General features: G+C 39.3%; 1 protein-coding gene across 4 annotated transcripts in view; it reads left to right on the top strand.

Moving 5' to 3' along the window:
• AFF1 (AF4/FMR2 family member 1) overlaps positions 1–17,024 on the top strand; it is a 146,553-nt gene that overhangs the window by 89,367 nt on the left and 40,162 nt on the right. For all 4 annotated transcript variants that reach the window (XR_006296149.1, XM_043572230.1, XM_043572228.1 and 1 more), the window contains exons 8-10: positions 11,811–11,865; positions 11,988–12,025; positions 14,054–14,210. Coding sequence is in view for 3 of the 4 variants with exons in the window: in XM_043572230.1 (XP_043428165.1) it covers positions 11,811–11,865; positions 11,988–12,025; positions 14,054–14,210 (250 nt within the window). In the remaining variant the exon portion in view is untranslated. The remainder of the gene's footprint in view (positions 1–11,810; positions 11,866–11,987; positions 12,026–14,053; positions 14,211–17,024) is intronic.

Here is a 17,024-nt window from a genome sequence, read left to right as displayed (position 1 = left end):
TGGTATTAAAGTAATATTTCTTGCTTTTCATACAACTAGGAAGGGTTTTTAGGAACTAGGCGATACTCCTTCAGTATCTAATCAGTAACTGACCAGGAGCTGCCAATCTCCCAGAATTTGAGGTTCGAGCTCCAGCTTTGCTCTGGGCACAGTATTTGTCCCATGTGCTTTGGAAGGAGGCATTGCTGTAGGTTGAATTATTAAAAAGCTGTGTAGTTGAGGCAAAGAGGTTATTTTATCTTTTCACCGTAACTCTGAATGTGAGACTGGACTCAATCCCTGTTCCTAAGCACCAGCTCCTCGATGGAATTTGTTTTCATTTCTCCAAAGCAAAATCAGAAGGAAAAAAAATATATATATATAACATGATTTTTTTAAAAAAGATTAACCTATTATAGTTTGAAGGGTGGACTTTTCTGTGTGTGTAATAAAAATTATTTTATTTATAGTACTGGCAGATGGTGAACATTTGCCTGTTTTTATTGTCCTTTTACCAGAAAAAATGTTTAACCCCTATGTGCGTTTTCTTTCCTTTTTTCCCTCTTTGCTGCTGCCGCTGCTGCTGCTGCTGCTGCCTCTTCTCCTCCTCCCTTCCCCCTCCCCTCTGGCGCCCCTCCTCCTTCTCTTTGTCCTCCTCCTCCTCCCTTTTTAATTCTTCTGGCTCCTAAATTCTGAAAGTATGGAATCACTGACTTAGATTACATTGAAAGGAGGAGAGTTTTTAAACCAGTTGATGGCTGGTAGAAAATAGAAACTATAGATCCAGGGACCACAATTGCAATAATTCTGTGGAAGCTCTAACTTCCCCAGGGTTGTACACCTTGTACTCTTTGTAATGGTTGGTAGTAAAGCCCTTTATACAATAAAAGGCCCTTGTCAGTGTCTTTGGGGACTGTGAGGAAGAGGGAATTAAAGAGCCTGCATCCCCCTTGGCAGTAAGATTAGCAGGGAGGAGTTCCCCATGGAGCAGCGCTTGGAGGCAACAGCACCAAGAGAAGGAAGCAGCTGTGTGCCTGGGCCTGGGGGTAGAGGAAAAAAGGCAACTCTGGTATGAGCTAGGCCTGAGGGCTAGGCCGCCTCAGACTGAGCGGGCCAAAGTTACAGCTTCCCACACCAATTTCCATCAGCTTTCAGGCTTGGGTAGTTGAGTAGACCATTTTCTCTGACAGTTTTGCTCCTCAGAGGAATAGGCAGTTCTCCTGCCGAGTTAAACCACTGAAATCAGAGGTGCCTGAAAGTGTATGGCAGGTAAACTTCTGTCTTGTGACATACATAGTGCTTTCTTCGTAAAACTGTTCATTTGCCAGAAATAAAATCACGTAGGAAAGAATATTTATTATGATCCTGATAGGTTGAAGGAGGGGAGGAAAGCAGGGCCTGTGGAAGGTGAAGAGGAAAAGGAAGCATGAAATAGGAGAGAACGTAGTCCCCAGGCTCAGTAGAATAATGAGGGTGGTCTGGCTGTGGTTGGATGGGGGTGGGGCTGGTGGTATCGATAAGTGCCAAATGTACCTCGGGGGAAAGGAATCACTTCAGTGTCCCAATTAACTTGTAAAGTGCAGTCGTAGTTTCAGATTTAGTATGTCACATCTGTTAGTGCCCACGGGTTAATTTGATCTAGCGTCAGCATTAAGGTTCTTTGACATGTAGTTAAACGATTTGAGTGGCACACAGAGTACCAGAGGGATGGCCTAATGTACTTTGAATGTCAGGAAAAAAAAAATGTTAATTTTGGGGTCGTTTGTACTTTGGTTTAAAAAAATCAATCCAGGTCTTAATGCTTTTTCTTTCAGTCGCAAATATTTTGGAATCCTTAGAAAAGTGGAGTAGTGCATGTGAAAGGAAAACAGAGTGACCCAGTACTGGAGAATAAGTTTGTGGAGAGTCTGTATTAACTCTTAACATCTGTCCAGGCTTGGGGTGGGGAGCAGGGCAGGTCAGCGGGGGCCATTAGCTAGGTGGTGGAAGGATGTAGGTGTGAAAGAAATATGTGCTGAATCCCTTAGTTTTTAATCTCTGAAGTTGAAACTCTCAAATGATGAATTCCTTCTGCCAACCTTTGCTAGGGAGTGAATAACTATGATGTTAGCGCTGTTTGCCCTTAAATTTAGGGGAAGTGGTATTGATTTAAGGCCTCCTGACTTTGGAATCCTTTTCTAAGGCTTAGATCTGTTGAGTTCCCAAGGCAAAGTGTAAGGTATAGCAAAACCTTGGATTGCGAGTAACTCGGTCTATGATGTTCTGCGACACGAGCAAATATTTCTTTTTTATTTTTCTTTTTTAATTTTTTTTTTTAACGTTTATTCATTTCTGAGAGACAGAGACAGAGCATGAGTAGGGAAGGGGCAGAGAGAGGGAGACACAGAATCTGAAGCAGGCTCCAGGTTCTGAGTCGTCAGCACAGAGCCCAATGCGGGGCTCAAACCCACGAACTGCAAGATCATGACCTGAGCCGAAGTCGGTCGCTCAACCGACTGAGCCACCCAGGTTCCCCACGAGCAAGCATTTCTAATAAGTTTTAACTTGATAAATGAATGATGTCTTGCAGTATGAGTAGTACATGATGCCAAACGTGACATGATCACAACTGAGCCAGTGGTTCTTGAAATTCACTTTGATACATCAGTGCTTTGGATTACAGGCATGTTTCTGGAACAAATTATGCTTGCACACCAAGGTTTTATTGTATTTCCTTCTTCTACACACTTATGTCCTTTTATAATTCCCTTGTTGTACAGCCAGATATAGTTGACCAGTGTCATTGTTTTTTGTCAGCCTCTCAAAAGAGATCATGTGTTTATTCTAGAAACTACAAAGCACTTGAATAGGTGTTACCGTGCTAACTTCTTTCTCCCTTCCTACTACCTTCAAATCGCAAGTTTTTACTAGAAGGTGTCCTCCTTTATTTTTATTGGTTCCGCTTCCAAAATCATCAGTGTTTATTGGGACTAAGAGGCAGAAATTAACCATTTTAGCAATTTGAAATTTTTATTACTCACATGGGAAGTTTCTTCTGACATGAGGAGAATATCTGGATATGAAGGCTGGGATTGGGATGGTCCTGGAAGTTTGACAAAAAGGAATGGTGCAAAGTTAATAAAAGCTGGGAAGAGTCTGATTCCTTTTTAAGTGAGTCTGAGTTTTCATCTCTTGCTCAAAACATTATTGGTTTTTAAATATCTTGGTAAAAGAACTAGGGAAAACCTATTCTATCAGTTTATTATAATATAAAATCATCACTTCAGGACATTTGACAGTTGAAATGTCCCAGAATGAAGTCTAAAGAAGTGGCTTATCTGTACCAGTTCATCTAAATCATATTTGGCCTAAGGAAATTATTATTTTTTTTGTTTTTTACTATTTGCTGATAACACATTTCAGAAGAAGTAGTAGAAATCACCCTAATGTGCATAGCTTATAAATTATCTGTCACTGAGGTCACACTCCTATGGCCTTATTCACAGTTCTTCAAAACAAAGAACAAATATTTGTGCTGGTCACTTATGTGTTGGTAGGTCTACATTAAAGTTGAGCATCACAGAATGTAAATGGAGAGCCAATTTTTAATGATAATTCTCAGTACTCAGGACCAGGTGTTGCTAGAGAAGAATACACTTCATATTCATTCCCAATTTGTCTGATGAATTCGGGGATATTGGTGTTCATAATTATTTTAGTTACCTAGGTATTTTAAGAAGTGTTAGTTTTCAGGAGAAAAGGTAGAATTGTACAATGAAAGCAAATAAGGATTATAGCATTTTATATTTATTTATTCTAATTAATTTATTTTTTGTAATGTCTATTTTTGAGAGAGAGCATGAGTAGGGGAGGGACAGAGAGAGAGAGAGAGGCAGATAGAGCCCAGAGCCTGACACGGGGCTCAAGCTCCTGAACTGTGAGATCATGACCTGAGACGAAATCAAGAGTTGGAAGCTCACCCAGGAGCCCCATGGAATATAGCTGTTTTTAAAAAAGGAGTTAATGTTAGCCATGCTATAGAGAAATGAGAATTTATAAAATGGAGTATTAAAGAATTTCTTTAAAAAAATTTGTGTTAAAATTTATTTTAGAGCATAAATTGGGGAGAGAGGCAGGGCGGGGGGAGGGAGGGAGAGAGAGAGAGAGAATGAATGAATGAATGAATGAATGAGAATGAATGAATGAATTTAAGCAGGCTTCACAATCAATGCGTGAGCCCATCACAGAGCTCCATCCCGTGACCATGGATCATGACCTGAGCTGAAATCAAGAGTTGGACCCTCAACCAACTGAGCCTCCCAGGTGCCCTGCCCACCAAGAATTTCTACTCTTAAGTGAAAGCAAACAAAAAGAATCTTGGTGTGCCATATTTTACAAAAATCTGCTTATTTCAGAATTACAGTCCCTCAGGCACATTAAACCAATATTTAGAAAATACTGAAACTCCCAAATGTAGAATCACCTCTTTTCCTCATTTGCACTGTGCTGTGACCAGCACCTGGTAGAATTATGGTCTCTTGGAATAATCATTTTAACTCTTAGATTTCTAGCTTTAGTAGATGATATTCTTGAATCCCTTGGAGGGTAATATTTGACTTAACATTCTATACAAGCTCATGCTGGAAACTTGCATAATATTGAAGGGATATTCTGATGAGGCTATGAAATGAAGCATACTTCAAATAATTATAAAAATAATACTAAGGTGCTAGAGGATTGTCCTCTTCAAAGTTTTCACCTTGGAGCTGAATTTTCCCAAATGATCCAGCCACAGCTTAAACTACTTTGGGAGTGCCCCTTTAGGATAAAATATACTGCTATATTTGGTCTTAGACCAAAGATAAATAAAATGGACCAGAAGAATAAATTTATCGCTTGTCTGTTGTATAATAGGTAAGTGTTAGGAAAATGAGTTTCTTCTACAAAAGAAAAATGATTCTCCTTATTTAACATGCTTTAGACCCCAATTATATAAATCTTATTCTGAGGGCTTGGCTCCAGGTGACTTTGGAGATATTTCTAAAAATTGCTTCCATTTATGCATTGAGTGCATAATTAGTGAACACATGCTGTGTGCCTGGTGCTCCTTTAGGGACTTGGAAACAGTGGCCAATAAGACAAAATTCTTGTCTTCCACATCTTGTAACTTAATGCGGGTGGCACGTAATACAAACTTGGTGATGTGATAGTGACAGGCTCAGGGAGGAGTTCTTTTGGGTGGTGGTGAGATGTTTGGGAGGGAGGTCAGGAAAGGTCTCTCAGAGGAGGTAACATTTGATCTGGAGCCTGAATGATGAGAGAGGGAGGCAGAGAACTCCTGCCATGTCTAAAGGGGTTTGATAGATTTTGCAGCAGGCTCTGAAGCCACTTGAAAACATCAGCAAGTCATTCTTACTTGGGGTGACAACTTTGAAGTAGTTCCTTTGCATATGCAAAAACATGGTTTTAAGGGAGCCCATGAAGGTCGATTCAAGTCTCACTTTGGATCATAACTGCTGATTTACTGCAGTAAGTGACCATAGACTAATTTAAACATGGGTTGAAAGATTGAATAAAATGTTTTAATTTGCTAAGAATCTGTTAGCCCTAAAGGCAGTTTGTACATTCCACCCACTGGGGGATGGTGGGCTATTACTAAATGAACAAGATGTGGTCTACTTCCATAAGAATGTCTATTCTGTCTCATCCTGCATGGGCCTCCAAAGCCCTCTGATAACTTACCTCTCTACCCTCCCTTACTACCCCTCTTCCTGAATACTCTGGTGTACTTTGCACTGTGGCCACGTTGGCCTCCTTGGCCTCCTTGCTATTTTCTGTGCCCTGATCACTCTACCCTCTATTTGTGCAATGGACGCCACCCCCTTACCAGTGCAGACTTCTTTAACTACCCCATGTAGAAAAGGAACCCGAACCCATCTTTATTCTTTTATTTCCCTCCATAGGCTTTTTACCCATTGAAAAAGTATATATTTAATTGTTTATTTCCCTTTTCATAAGGGAAAAGTATTTATTTTAGTTGTTCATCTCCTTCTCCTAGACTGTAAGTGCCACAAAATAGAATTTGTCTGCTTAGAGTTGTATCCATTGAGTCTAGAGCAGGGTTTGGCATATAGTAAGTACTAAGAGTAAATGTGGAAGGAAAAAATATTACACATAGATTTGATTAAATATATGCATAAGCAATATTTTTTGTTAAATTTAATGTTTACTTAGAGCATGAGCAGGGAAGGGGCAGAAAGAGAGGGGAGACAGAATCCTAAGCAGGCTCCACACTGCCGGTGCAGAGCCTGATGCGGGGCTTGAACTCACGACCGTGAGATCATGACCTGAGCTGAAATCAAGAGTTGGATGCTTAACTAACTGAGCCACCCAGGCACCCCAATAAGCAATATTAGCAGGATTTTCAGCGGTAATTTTTCCCGGTTCTTCCTGGTTGTCCAGTAGGTCATTCTTGCACTAGTATCTTATGTCATACTTTTTTTTTTTTTTTTTTTAAGTAATCTCTCTGCCCAACTTGGGGCTTGAACACACAACTTTGAGCTCAAGAATCATGTGATGTACTGACTAAACCAGCCAGGCACCCATGTTACATTTACTGATTTAATCTTATTATTTACTTCAGATTTCCCTTCATTTATACTCTTGTAATTTTTCTCACATCCTTATGTGACCTCAGATAATCTTCACCTCTTCCATGGATTTTAAATCTTTTACACCTCTGACAGTTTTTACTTAATCAGCCATAACCTCAATTACTACAGTAGATCATGTACTGAGCCACTTTCCCCTCAATCTTGTTTGTCCATAACCTCCCATAGTTCATGAATTTGAGTAATGCCAATACTGTCACCATTTATGGAGAGTTCCCCTTAGATGTAGTGTCACAGCTGCTTGAGATTTGTTTTTTCGATTTTTCATTTAGTGTACGTGGAACCTTCTTCATAATTTGTAATCTTCCATCATCTGCAAAACATTTTGCAGTCCTTATTGCTGCCCTTTACCAGAAAAGGAATCACAGCCTGATTGAATTTTAGATTTGAAGAATTATGTATGTCCACTTTGGAGCCCAGCCTCTTTCTCTTTCCGTGCACTCCATCACCCGTCCTATTCCCAAATCAGTTTTAAGTTTGTGAGATTGTTCAAGTTTACACATTCTCACGTGTTCATTAGCGGTTTCGAAAAAGTATTACTTACCGTTTTAAACACACCTAATACCAGGGTTGTGACTTATTAATTACCGTGAGCTTGCCTTCACTTGCTCTTTCCCCAAAAAAACGTATGGCGTGATCATAGGAAATGTTGAGCCAAAAAATCCATTTATTTACGTCGTTTTGGGGTTTGAGTTGAGATGTTACAGAATATTGGCAGTGAAGTCTTTGGCAAGCCCAGTACTGAGGAATGGGAAAGGAATAAAGGCTTGTCTTGTGTGTCTTCGCACAGTAACAGTCGGGCCATGAGTCACTGAAGCGCGCCTGCCGGAACCTGTACGTGGCTCTGTCGGCTCTGTGGAGCAGCTGCCTGAAGAATGCGTTTGTACAAAGGGGTTTGAGGGTTGCTTGTAACCTTTAAGTGAAAACTCTCCCTCACCAGTAATGTGAAATGTGGTTAAACCTCCGTGTTAGTTCAAAGAGTTGCTGTACCTGAGTATTTGGCTTCTTTTGAACAGTGCTACGGTAGGCCGTATGGTGTCCTATGCTTTGAAATAACTGCTTTGTCTTGGCGTTTGGAAGTGAAATTTGTTGTTTCACCAATTTTAGAAGTATATAAGGGTTCTAGTTCATTTATTTTCATAAGGGAAAAGTAGTGCATTCATTTTATTCTAACAGGATAATTACTATTTTCTTTTAAATCCAAGTCTTTCAGGGGATTCTGAAGCTTAGATTCCATCCCATCAGGTAGGTTTTCCAGCCCTTGTGTCCTTTATTGGCCAGAGCAAGGGGGTCCTATAAGATGGAATGGCTTTTGCATTCTGGATCCAGCATGTACCAGCCCCATGATCTTCAGCTAGCAAGCTAGGTGGCCATTCTGAGCCCATTGCCTCACCCTTAGAATGTGACGGGATGATGAGAGGCAGCCTATAGGGTTGTGAGCAAAGGCAGTGATTATAGAGTTGTGATCACACAGTGGGCACAGCTATGTGGTACTGTTACTTATTCAGCAAAAGCAGTGCTGTTCATTCAGCCAGCCTTTTAGGGTACCTGTCAAGTTCTGGATATAGAAGATATGAAGGTGAAAATGACTTGATCCTGCCCCAGAAAAGCTTACAGTTGAGTATGTCCCTTGAGCCTTATGCTCTCTTGACCTAGATCTTACTGGTATGAGTGAGACTGGGTCTAAGAGATTTGATTCCCTTCTAGGGGTGCAAAGGTGGTCACCCAGATGTGCTATAATTAGTTTTGCCATTTTCCCCATTAAGGACCTGTTCTTCTACATACGGTATGTGAAGTGCAGTATAGTAATGTACTTGGCCTCAGTCATGCTTGTTAGTGGGACAAACGGGGTTTTAGCAGCTGGTTCCTTTACATTTTTTCCTTTATCTCTAACAGTAAAACTTTTACCTGTCATCAGGTTAGATTTTCTCCTAACTATATAGATTCTTTTTTTTTTTTTTTTTTTTTTTGGTAAAGTCACAATGGCATTCATGATTAATTTTCTATATTGGCAAAACTTAGTTATGGTTCTTAAGTTAACTTTTTTTGTTTTTGTTTTTAGTGTTTACTTATTTTTGTGAGAGAGAGAGAGAGAGAGCGCGCAAGGGAGGGATAGCGAGAGACACACAGAATCCTAAGCAGACTCCAGGCTGTCAGCACAGCCCGATGTGGGGCTTGAACCCACAAACCATGAGATCATAACCTGAGCTAAAGTTGGATACTTAATGACTGAGCCACCCAGGCACCTCAAGTTAATTTTTTTCTTTTATTTATTTATTTATTTATTTCAACGTTTATTTACTTTTGGGACAGAGAGAGACAGAGCATGAACGGGGGAGGGGCAGAGAGAGAGGGAGACACAGAATCGGAAACAGGCTCCAGGCTCTGAGCCATCAGCCCAGAGCCTGACGCGGGGCTCAAACTCCCGGACCGCGAGATCGTGACCTGGCTGAAGTCGGACGCTTAACCGACTGCGCCACCCAGGCGCCCCTAATTTTTTTCTTAATACAGATGTAGTACATGTTTGTTATAAAAAAAACTTTAGAGGTTCCTGCCCCCCTCCCCCCATTAGCATGCTGGTTTATGTTGAGCTACCCATCTGGTGATAATAATAAACTGTGGTTTCTGGAAGATTCCGTGGTTACTTTTGGCAGACACTGACAATATAATATGTTGATTTTTGCATCAGGGTGCCCGGCTGGCTCAGGTGGTAGGGCACACGATTCTTGGCCTTGGGGTCACGAATTCAAGCCCCACATTGGGCATAGAGCTTACTTTTAAAAAATCTTGATTTTTTGCATCAAATCGTATCTTGAATTTTGATTCAGTGGAATACCAAGTGTAAATAACCAGTATATCCTACGTAAGTGATAGATTTTGTTTGCCTATTGGTTTATCATTGCTTTTTGAGTGAATGTTTCTTTAGAGCTATCTGGAGCAATCTGCCTTCAGAGGCCACTCATCTCTTTAGGTGTCAGACCTGCGGGCCTACTTTGTTATTGCCTACATAATGTTCTGAGGGGGAAATTCTCGGAATCTGGGACAGCACTTTCACAGTCCCTTTCATTCCCTAAGAGAAAGTAGAGCTAAAGGTCAGAACATATATTTTCTGACTTACTTTAGGAGAGTATATTCATGGAAGCCAGGCAGACAGCTTAACAGAATATCTAGCCCTCTGCTTATAACGGGAAGGTGATTGGATTACATGATCGTTTATATTTTGGGAAGTTAAGACAGATCAGTTTTATGCAAAACCCAATAACTAAGAAACTGCAGAGGTCTGTTAACTGTGGTTTTGGTGGTAGTGGCTAACATTGAATATACTTTGTCAGGTTTTTTTTTTTTTTTTTTTTTTTCTTTTTTTCTGGTTGCGTTATACCTTTTCAAAGATATATATATCTTTTATCTTTTTTGTGTGTATACCCCAGCCAAGCCACCCTTCAGCACTAACATTGTTGACTGACTTTTTTTCTTACACACCATTATGATAGCTACTGCCAGGTTTTGCATCTGAAGTCTGTGTTTTTCTAGCCTTATGTCATTAGATAAATATTGAGCAGCATCTCCATTTACAAGTAGCTAACAGCTTTTGTATTTTTTAAGAGACTTATCACAGGATAGTTTTCGTACATTTGTTGGTGAAAATAGTTCCTTGGCACAATTAAAACATTGCATGTAGGTGGTCATTTACAAAAGAGCCACATTTTATAATTTATTTTCGTTAGAAAATAGAGTGATTTTACCAAGGATTCCCAAAATAATCATGCCTGCTTTTACTTCAGTGGCAGCTAGTGGGTTTGCAGTAAAAATTGTTGGTCAGATTATTGGAGAGGTATTTTTAGAAGTACTAAAGGATTGTAACTAATATAATTTTGCTTTTTGGAGCATTTCTTATATACTTAAGCAGATTGGTTTTTTTGTTTTTTTTTTTTTTCCCACCTTCACTAATAACATTTCCTCAAATAGTGATGCTCATAAATTTGGGGGAAGTGGGAACAAACAATTAATTACTGATACATTCTTTTGATTGTAGTTTTATCCTCAGAAGATGGTAAGAGGGAGGAGATAAGGAGGGGCTGAGAGTTGAATAAACATGTAGGGACTGGAAAATGGCTTTAATTGAAGTATAATGTTTGCTTTTTTTTTTCTCTTAAAAATATTTTTTTATTTTATTTTTGAGAGAGAGAGAGTAGGGGAGGGGCAGAGAGAGAGAGAGAGAGAGAGAGAGAGAGAGAGAGAGGCAGAGGATCTGAAGTGGTCTCTGTGCTGACAGCAGAGAGCCCAGTGCAGGGCTTGAACTCAAGAATTGTGAGATCATACCCTGAGCCGAAGTTGGAAGCTTAACTGACTGAGCCACCCAGGTGCCCCTGATGTTTGCTCTTAGCACTGAAGTTGATCATAGACCAGAATACCTAGAGATGAGTATTAACTATAACTTTGAGGAAGTGAACTGAGGTTTTATTTTCACCAGAATGATAGCAGTAAGGTTAAACATATTTTCTAGACAACAGTGTTATTGATATTACTACTCTTTCAACTAATGAGTGTTTAAGCAGACAAAAGAGAATTTGTGGGTGGGGTGAAAAATAAAGTTTAATATTAATAATGTCCCTTGAACAAAAATGTAAGATACCTGCAGTATTTGGTGGCAATGGCCTTGATAGCTTCGTATATCTTACTATATATTGAATTCACATATAACACTTAAGTGCCTTGGCACTCTTCTAAACACTTTACAAATACTCACTTATCCAGTGTTAACTTATTTACTGGTTAATCACTTAATGTAGTTAGAGACTATTGAAGAAAATAGAGTGTATTGTGTATATTTTTTCTGGTAGTCGTTATTGTTTGTTTTGTTTGTGTAAACCTGGGAACTTCAGTCTCCAGGCTGGTCACAAATCCCTGTCTTGTGGTAGTTCTGCTTTTAATGCTCAGAACGTGTGGAAGATTCAGTCTTGAGATAGTAAGGAGCTTGGACTAAACTAGTTTCTGCGTTATAATAGTAAAACTTAACATTTCTGAAAAATAAGGCATTTGATGAATAAATAAAAATTATACCTATCCCATCTCTCTGTTGTTTTTTTTTTTATCATTAAGCATATTTTCTATTTATATACTAAAAGAAGTTAGTAGACAATACTTTAAATCCTACAATGTCTGTGTCCCTGCCCATTCCAGCATGCTCGAAGATGACCTTCAGCTCAGTGACAGTGAGGACAGTGACAACGAACAAGTAAGTTTTGTACACCCCCGTAATACCAGGAATCCTTAAAAATGTAAGCTTTCCAGCTGCTTGTCCTAACCTGTTGTTTTGTTCTTTTCCTGGTCCTTCTTGCCCTTATTGTGAATACCTAGAGCCCAGAGAAGCCTCCTTCTGCATCTGCACCTCCAAGGTATTGTGTGCGGGCAAAGTGTTTGCGTTTCTCCGTTAGTGCTTTCATAGCTTCTTCATGGAGAAGGACGTGAAGGATCACAGTTAGAAGAAAGTACCTATTTAATTTTTTGGAAGCTTAAATCAGCCTAGAGAGGTTGTTAGCTCTATAAAAGAGAAAGTCCCTGTACCTACCTAGATCATCAGGTTGGAATTTAAAATTTTTTGAGAGTTAAAAAAAATAAGCTTAAATCACTTTCATCAGTATTAATATAACCAGTGTTTAAAAAGTTATGCTGAGGAGCATAATGTTTTTATTTGCTGTTTTCAAAAATTACAAAGCTGAATCATTTCTAGAAATTGTTTTCCATAGTGCCTGTTTTCTCAGTCATGTGAGTTTTCTAGTTGTTTCAGCTGCTTTAAAAAATTGACCTAGAGTGCATTTTAGTGTGATGAAAAATGGCACTGTTTTCACTTTGTAAGTAGCAGCCATATTTCAGAAAATAAGGTGCTTTAGTTTTTGGAAGTGGGAATTATCTGAACTGTCTTTACAATGTTTTCCTCTGGTATTGAACTTAATGATTTAATATATTGGTACCTGCCTTCCACGGACAAAGGGTTAAACTATGCTGTAGCTGTTTTACTTCTTGAGATGTGGTCATCCATTCCGAGACGTGCTCAGCAATAAAAACCTTCCTGCCACACAGGTGACGTTACAGTTATTGTGGAGGCAGACCATGTAATTATCGTGTAATTATGTGAGGTTGTCTGGATTCAAAAGCTCTGCTCATTTTCTCTTCTGTTCAGTAACTTCTGGTGGCATAAAATATGACAAAATAGCCTAACTTTAAAGTGGAGGAAGAGAAAATAGGAAAGATGGGGATAAATTAGAAGCAGGAAGCACACTGAAAGTGCATCTCATTCTAATCCTCACTGGCTGAAGCTCTTCAGCTACCAGGGAGAACGGGATCGCAAATTTGATGTAGCGTTTTATATGAGGCAGTTACGTCATTTGTAGTATAGTGTGCGTGTTTTAAAATTACCTCAACTAGTGACTTCGGTATTTTTTTTTTTGTTACTCTATTTTATTTTAATAAAAAAATTCATTTAATAAATCATTTAATATTTTAGGTGGTTGTGGAGGCTTTCAAGATTATAGTTCTTGATTTATTGCCCTGGCTGATCCCATCTGGGACAAGTTTTTAAGATAGGCTATGAAATTCTGTATGGGCCCAGCAGTGTGATCAGTGTGTTTTCTCCCTGACTAGAATTCTTGCCTTATTCTTAAAACTTGTAGTAGTTAATCTCTACTTCAGCTGGTATTTGGGGGTGATCCTAAGCCACTCATAAAGAACGGCCTCTTCTATAACTCTGCCCAAGGGTGTGACTGGATTACCTTTGAGGCCACTTTCCAGAGGAGCGCCATTTATATTCAACAGTCTCTGGCTACCATTCGGTTAGTTTTCATATAGAGAACAGAGGGAGGTTTTAATTATAACTTCATAAAATAACTTAATGGATTAATTTATACCCATTTAAAGCAAACACAAAGGGTCAGAAAGTAAATATTTTAGGCTATATGGCCTAAAAACTATTTAGCTTTTGAAACTACTCAGCTCTGCTTTTGTGGTATAAAAGCAGATCTAGACAATACTTAAATAACAGGTGTGGACACGTCCTAATAAAACTTTATTTAGAAGAATAGACAGGCAGTCCATGCCGTGGTTTACTAAACTTCTGATATAAAGTGCTGCCATCTAACTTGAATTTTGTGTAGCTCAAAATGTTCTTCAGGAGCAAAATATCCACAAGCTTCTCATTTATGTAGTTATTTGGTGAGCCATTTTAAAGATTTTTCACTGACCTTTTGAGCCACTGTGGGCCTTTCTCTCAACTGGATGATGCGGCAATTTAGTAATGTTAGGTATTATTAAGGCCCTCTCTTTTGAGTAGCAGAAAAATGGTTGGAGGGCAGGGTGGGGTGTGAGTAAAGAGGGAGAAAATCCACCTTGTGCGGTGTCTTCAGATTCTGTCTTCGGTTGCTTCGCAGTGCTCCACAGTCGCTTCCAGAACCCGCGGCCTCAGCACATTCCAGTAGTGCCGAGTCAGAGAGCACCAGTGACTCAGACAGCTCCTCGGACTCGGAGAGCGAGAGCAGCTCAAGTGACAGCGAAGAGAATGAGCCCCTAGAAACTCCGGCTCCTGAGGTATTGTGTCCCCTCCAGGAGGCAATCTAGGATGGCAGCATTCTGCTTTTGGGGCTAGAGTCTGCTGTGGGCCAGCACTGGCTGTGGACTGAGTGGTTCTGTCCCATGGGGCAACTCTCTCCTACCCCTGTGCTGCGTAGGGCCAGCTATTTCTGTTTATTTCTTACCAAACATTTGGCAATAGAAGTTTGGGAGAGAGGTCTTCTCTCTCCTTCTATAAAATGATAAGTTCTTCTCTGTTGTGGCTAGTGTTGTTTGGAGGAGCGACTCATTAAGAATGTTTGCACACCATTTTCTTTTCCCTTCTATTAAAAAAGACAACTCATTTTTTGTGTGGTTTTTTTTTTTTTTTTTTCAGTAGGCTGCTGTTTTAATATTAATGAGAATTCTTTTTGAAATTTCAGGAATGCATGAATTAAGGAAATCAAAAGGAGACAGCCCAATTTAGCATAGGACAGGAACGTGAACTAGAAATAAGTCATCAGAGGTTCTATTTTTGAATCACTAAAAGCCATGCATTAAATTGATGGCAAAGTGATCTTGCCAGGGCTGTGTTTCTTGCTCCTTGTGTTCCATGTAAAACAGGGATAATTGTGTGTGCCTGTCACCCACCCTTGGGAGAAACTGTAAGATAAACAGATGAGACTGCAAATCGCAAGCACGTTTATCTGGAAGACTTATTCTATTTTTTACTGGATTGTTGAATACAAGAAGTCTAGTAACAACAATCAGGGTTGCCAGAGGCCCTCAAAACGTGGAGTAGCAATGTAAAAATTATACTTGGTGGAAAGGGAAGACCTTTTTGGTGAATGATCTAGACCAGTTTGTATAGAGAAAATTACTTTGCTCATTTTAGATGGGAGTCCTGGGAAATGAGCCTTTCTGATTAAGAAAGCGTTCAAGTTCCCAATATTTACATCTGTTTAGAAATCAGGCAGTTAATGAACTGAATGCATCTGGAGATAATGTAGTGAGACTTAACAGCCATGTCTGAGGGCAAGGAAAAATAACTGAGTGTCATTTTTTTGTTAGACATGAATTTATGTCTGGCACAGACTAAATGCTCAATAAATTTTTTTTTGGAGTGAATAAACATGAATCAGCATTAACTGTACTTAAAATGCCTTGCAGATTTTAGAAACTACTCTATGTGTTTCTGGGGGCTGTTTCCTTGTGTGATTCTAATTACTGTTGAAATAATTATTCTGTGCATCAGGGAAAAGATACTGAAAATGCTTTGTAGACAAATTGCTTGTTCCCTGCTTATAAGAACTTTGCTTTATGTCTCCTTATTCAATTAGAAAAATCTTCATGCTTGTTTGGTTACTAAAAGAAGGAAGAGAATTGAATTAAATAATAAAATTCAGTTCAAATAAAATGGAAATGGTACAGATTTGGCTGAATAATTGAAACTTGAAAGAAAAATTTCATCTAGCATTTATATTAATGCAACCATTATATTTTGTTGTTCAAAAGTTACTGGAAAAGATTGAGACTTTTCGAAAAAATAAATGTTCCCATCCTACTTTATTTTTTTAAATTGCCTTACCAAACAGGCTCATATTTGCACATTTGCGCTGATGAGCAAATGTCTAGATTTGGGTGCAGTTTATATGTCATGTACTGAGATGTCACCAGAAATAATTTGTCTTTGGGTAGATTTTAAACCTTTAATTCCCATCCCCACCCCCCGGTGTATTTAACTACCTTTTTTCCTTTATTTATTTATTTATTTATTTATTTATTTATTTATTTATTTATTTATTTATTTATTTATTTATATTTTTTAAGTTTTTTTTTTTTTTTTTAATGTTTATTTTTGAGAGAGAGTGAGACAGAGTGTGAGCAGGCAAGGGGCAGAGAGAAAGGGAGACTCAGGCTCCAGGCTCCGAGGTGTCAGCACAGAACCCCACGCAAGGCTTAAACTCACGAACTGCAAGATCATGACCTGAGCTGAAGTCGGACACTTAACTGACTGAGCCACCCAGGCGCCCCATACCTTCTTTTCTTTTCAGAGAAACACCTGCATTATTGTAAATCTCATGTGTGAGAGTATTTTTTTTTTAAGTTTATTTATTTACTTTGAGAGAGACTGAGATAGTGCGAGCAGGGGAGGGCCAGAGGAAGAGAGAGAAAGAGAGAGAGAGAGAGGATGAAACTCAAGCAGCTGAAACTCCAGCTGTGGAGCCCAACACGGGGCTTGAGCTCAAACACCGTGAGATCGTGACCTGAGCCGAAACCAAGACTCAGATGATTAACCGACTGAGCCACCCAGCTGCCCTGTCACCCTTTTTTAAAATCTATTTTTAATGCTGAGATTTGTGCTTGTTATGGCTCCATTTTAAATCCATTTGATAAAGTAGTCCAGTGATCTTAGGTGATCTGAAATGCCGTATGCCCACCAATGGGCTGGCAATTTGGGGGAAGCTGCTTTCGGTGTCTGCTTTATAGTGTGAATCGAAATGTAAATCTCAGCTTTTCCAAATATATGGGACACATCGTCTTTTTACTGCTTACGTTAAGAAAAAATGATTCTATTCTCCATTATTCAAGGATCTACTTCTAACGTAGATTCATTGTCCCGCTTTGTTTATAGTAAAATGCCTTTGTTGATTTGCCTCCCATACTCTTGGTATTTTTTAATGAGTTATTTGACTTAGCTCTCTCTCCATCAACCGTGGGAGGTTGGGAGCTGTCTTTTTACCAGTTAAAAGGTAGCAACACCAAGATTTAGGCCCATGGCCATCTGACTCCAGAGCATTTTTTGCTACTACACCATGCCTCTCCCTCATAGTCCTCTCCTTTCCTTCTTTT

The sequence above is a fragment of the Prionailurus bengalensis genome, chromosome B1 (genome assembly GCF_016509475.1).
Source record: "Prionailurus bengalensis isolate Pbe53 chromosome B1, Fcat_Pben_1.1_paternal_pri, whole genome shotgun sequence".
NCBI lineage: Eukaryota > Metazoa > Chordata > Mammalia > Carnivora > Felidae > Prionailurus > Prionailurus bengalensis.
Note: the sequence above shows the minus strand (reverse complement) of the source record. Positions and strands in the feature narration are given on the sequence as shown.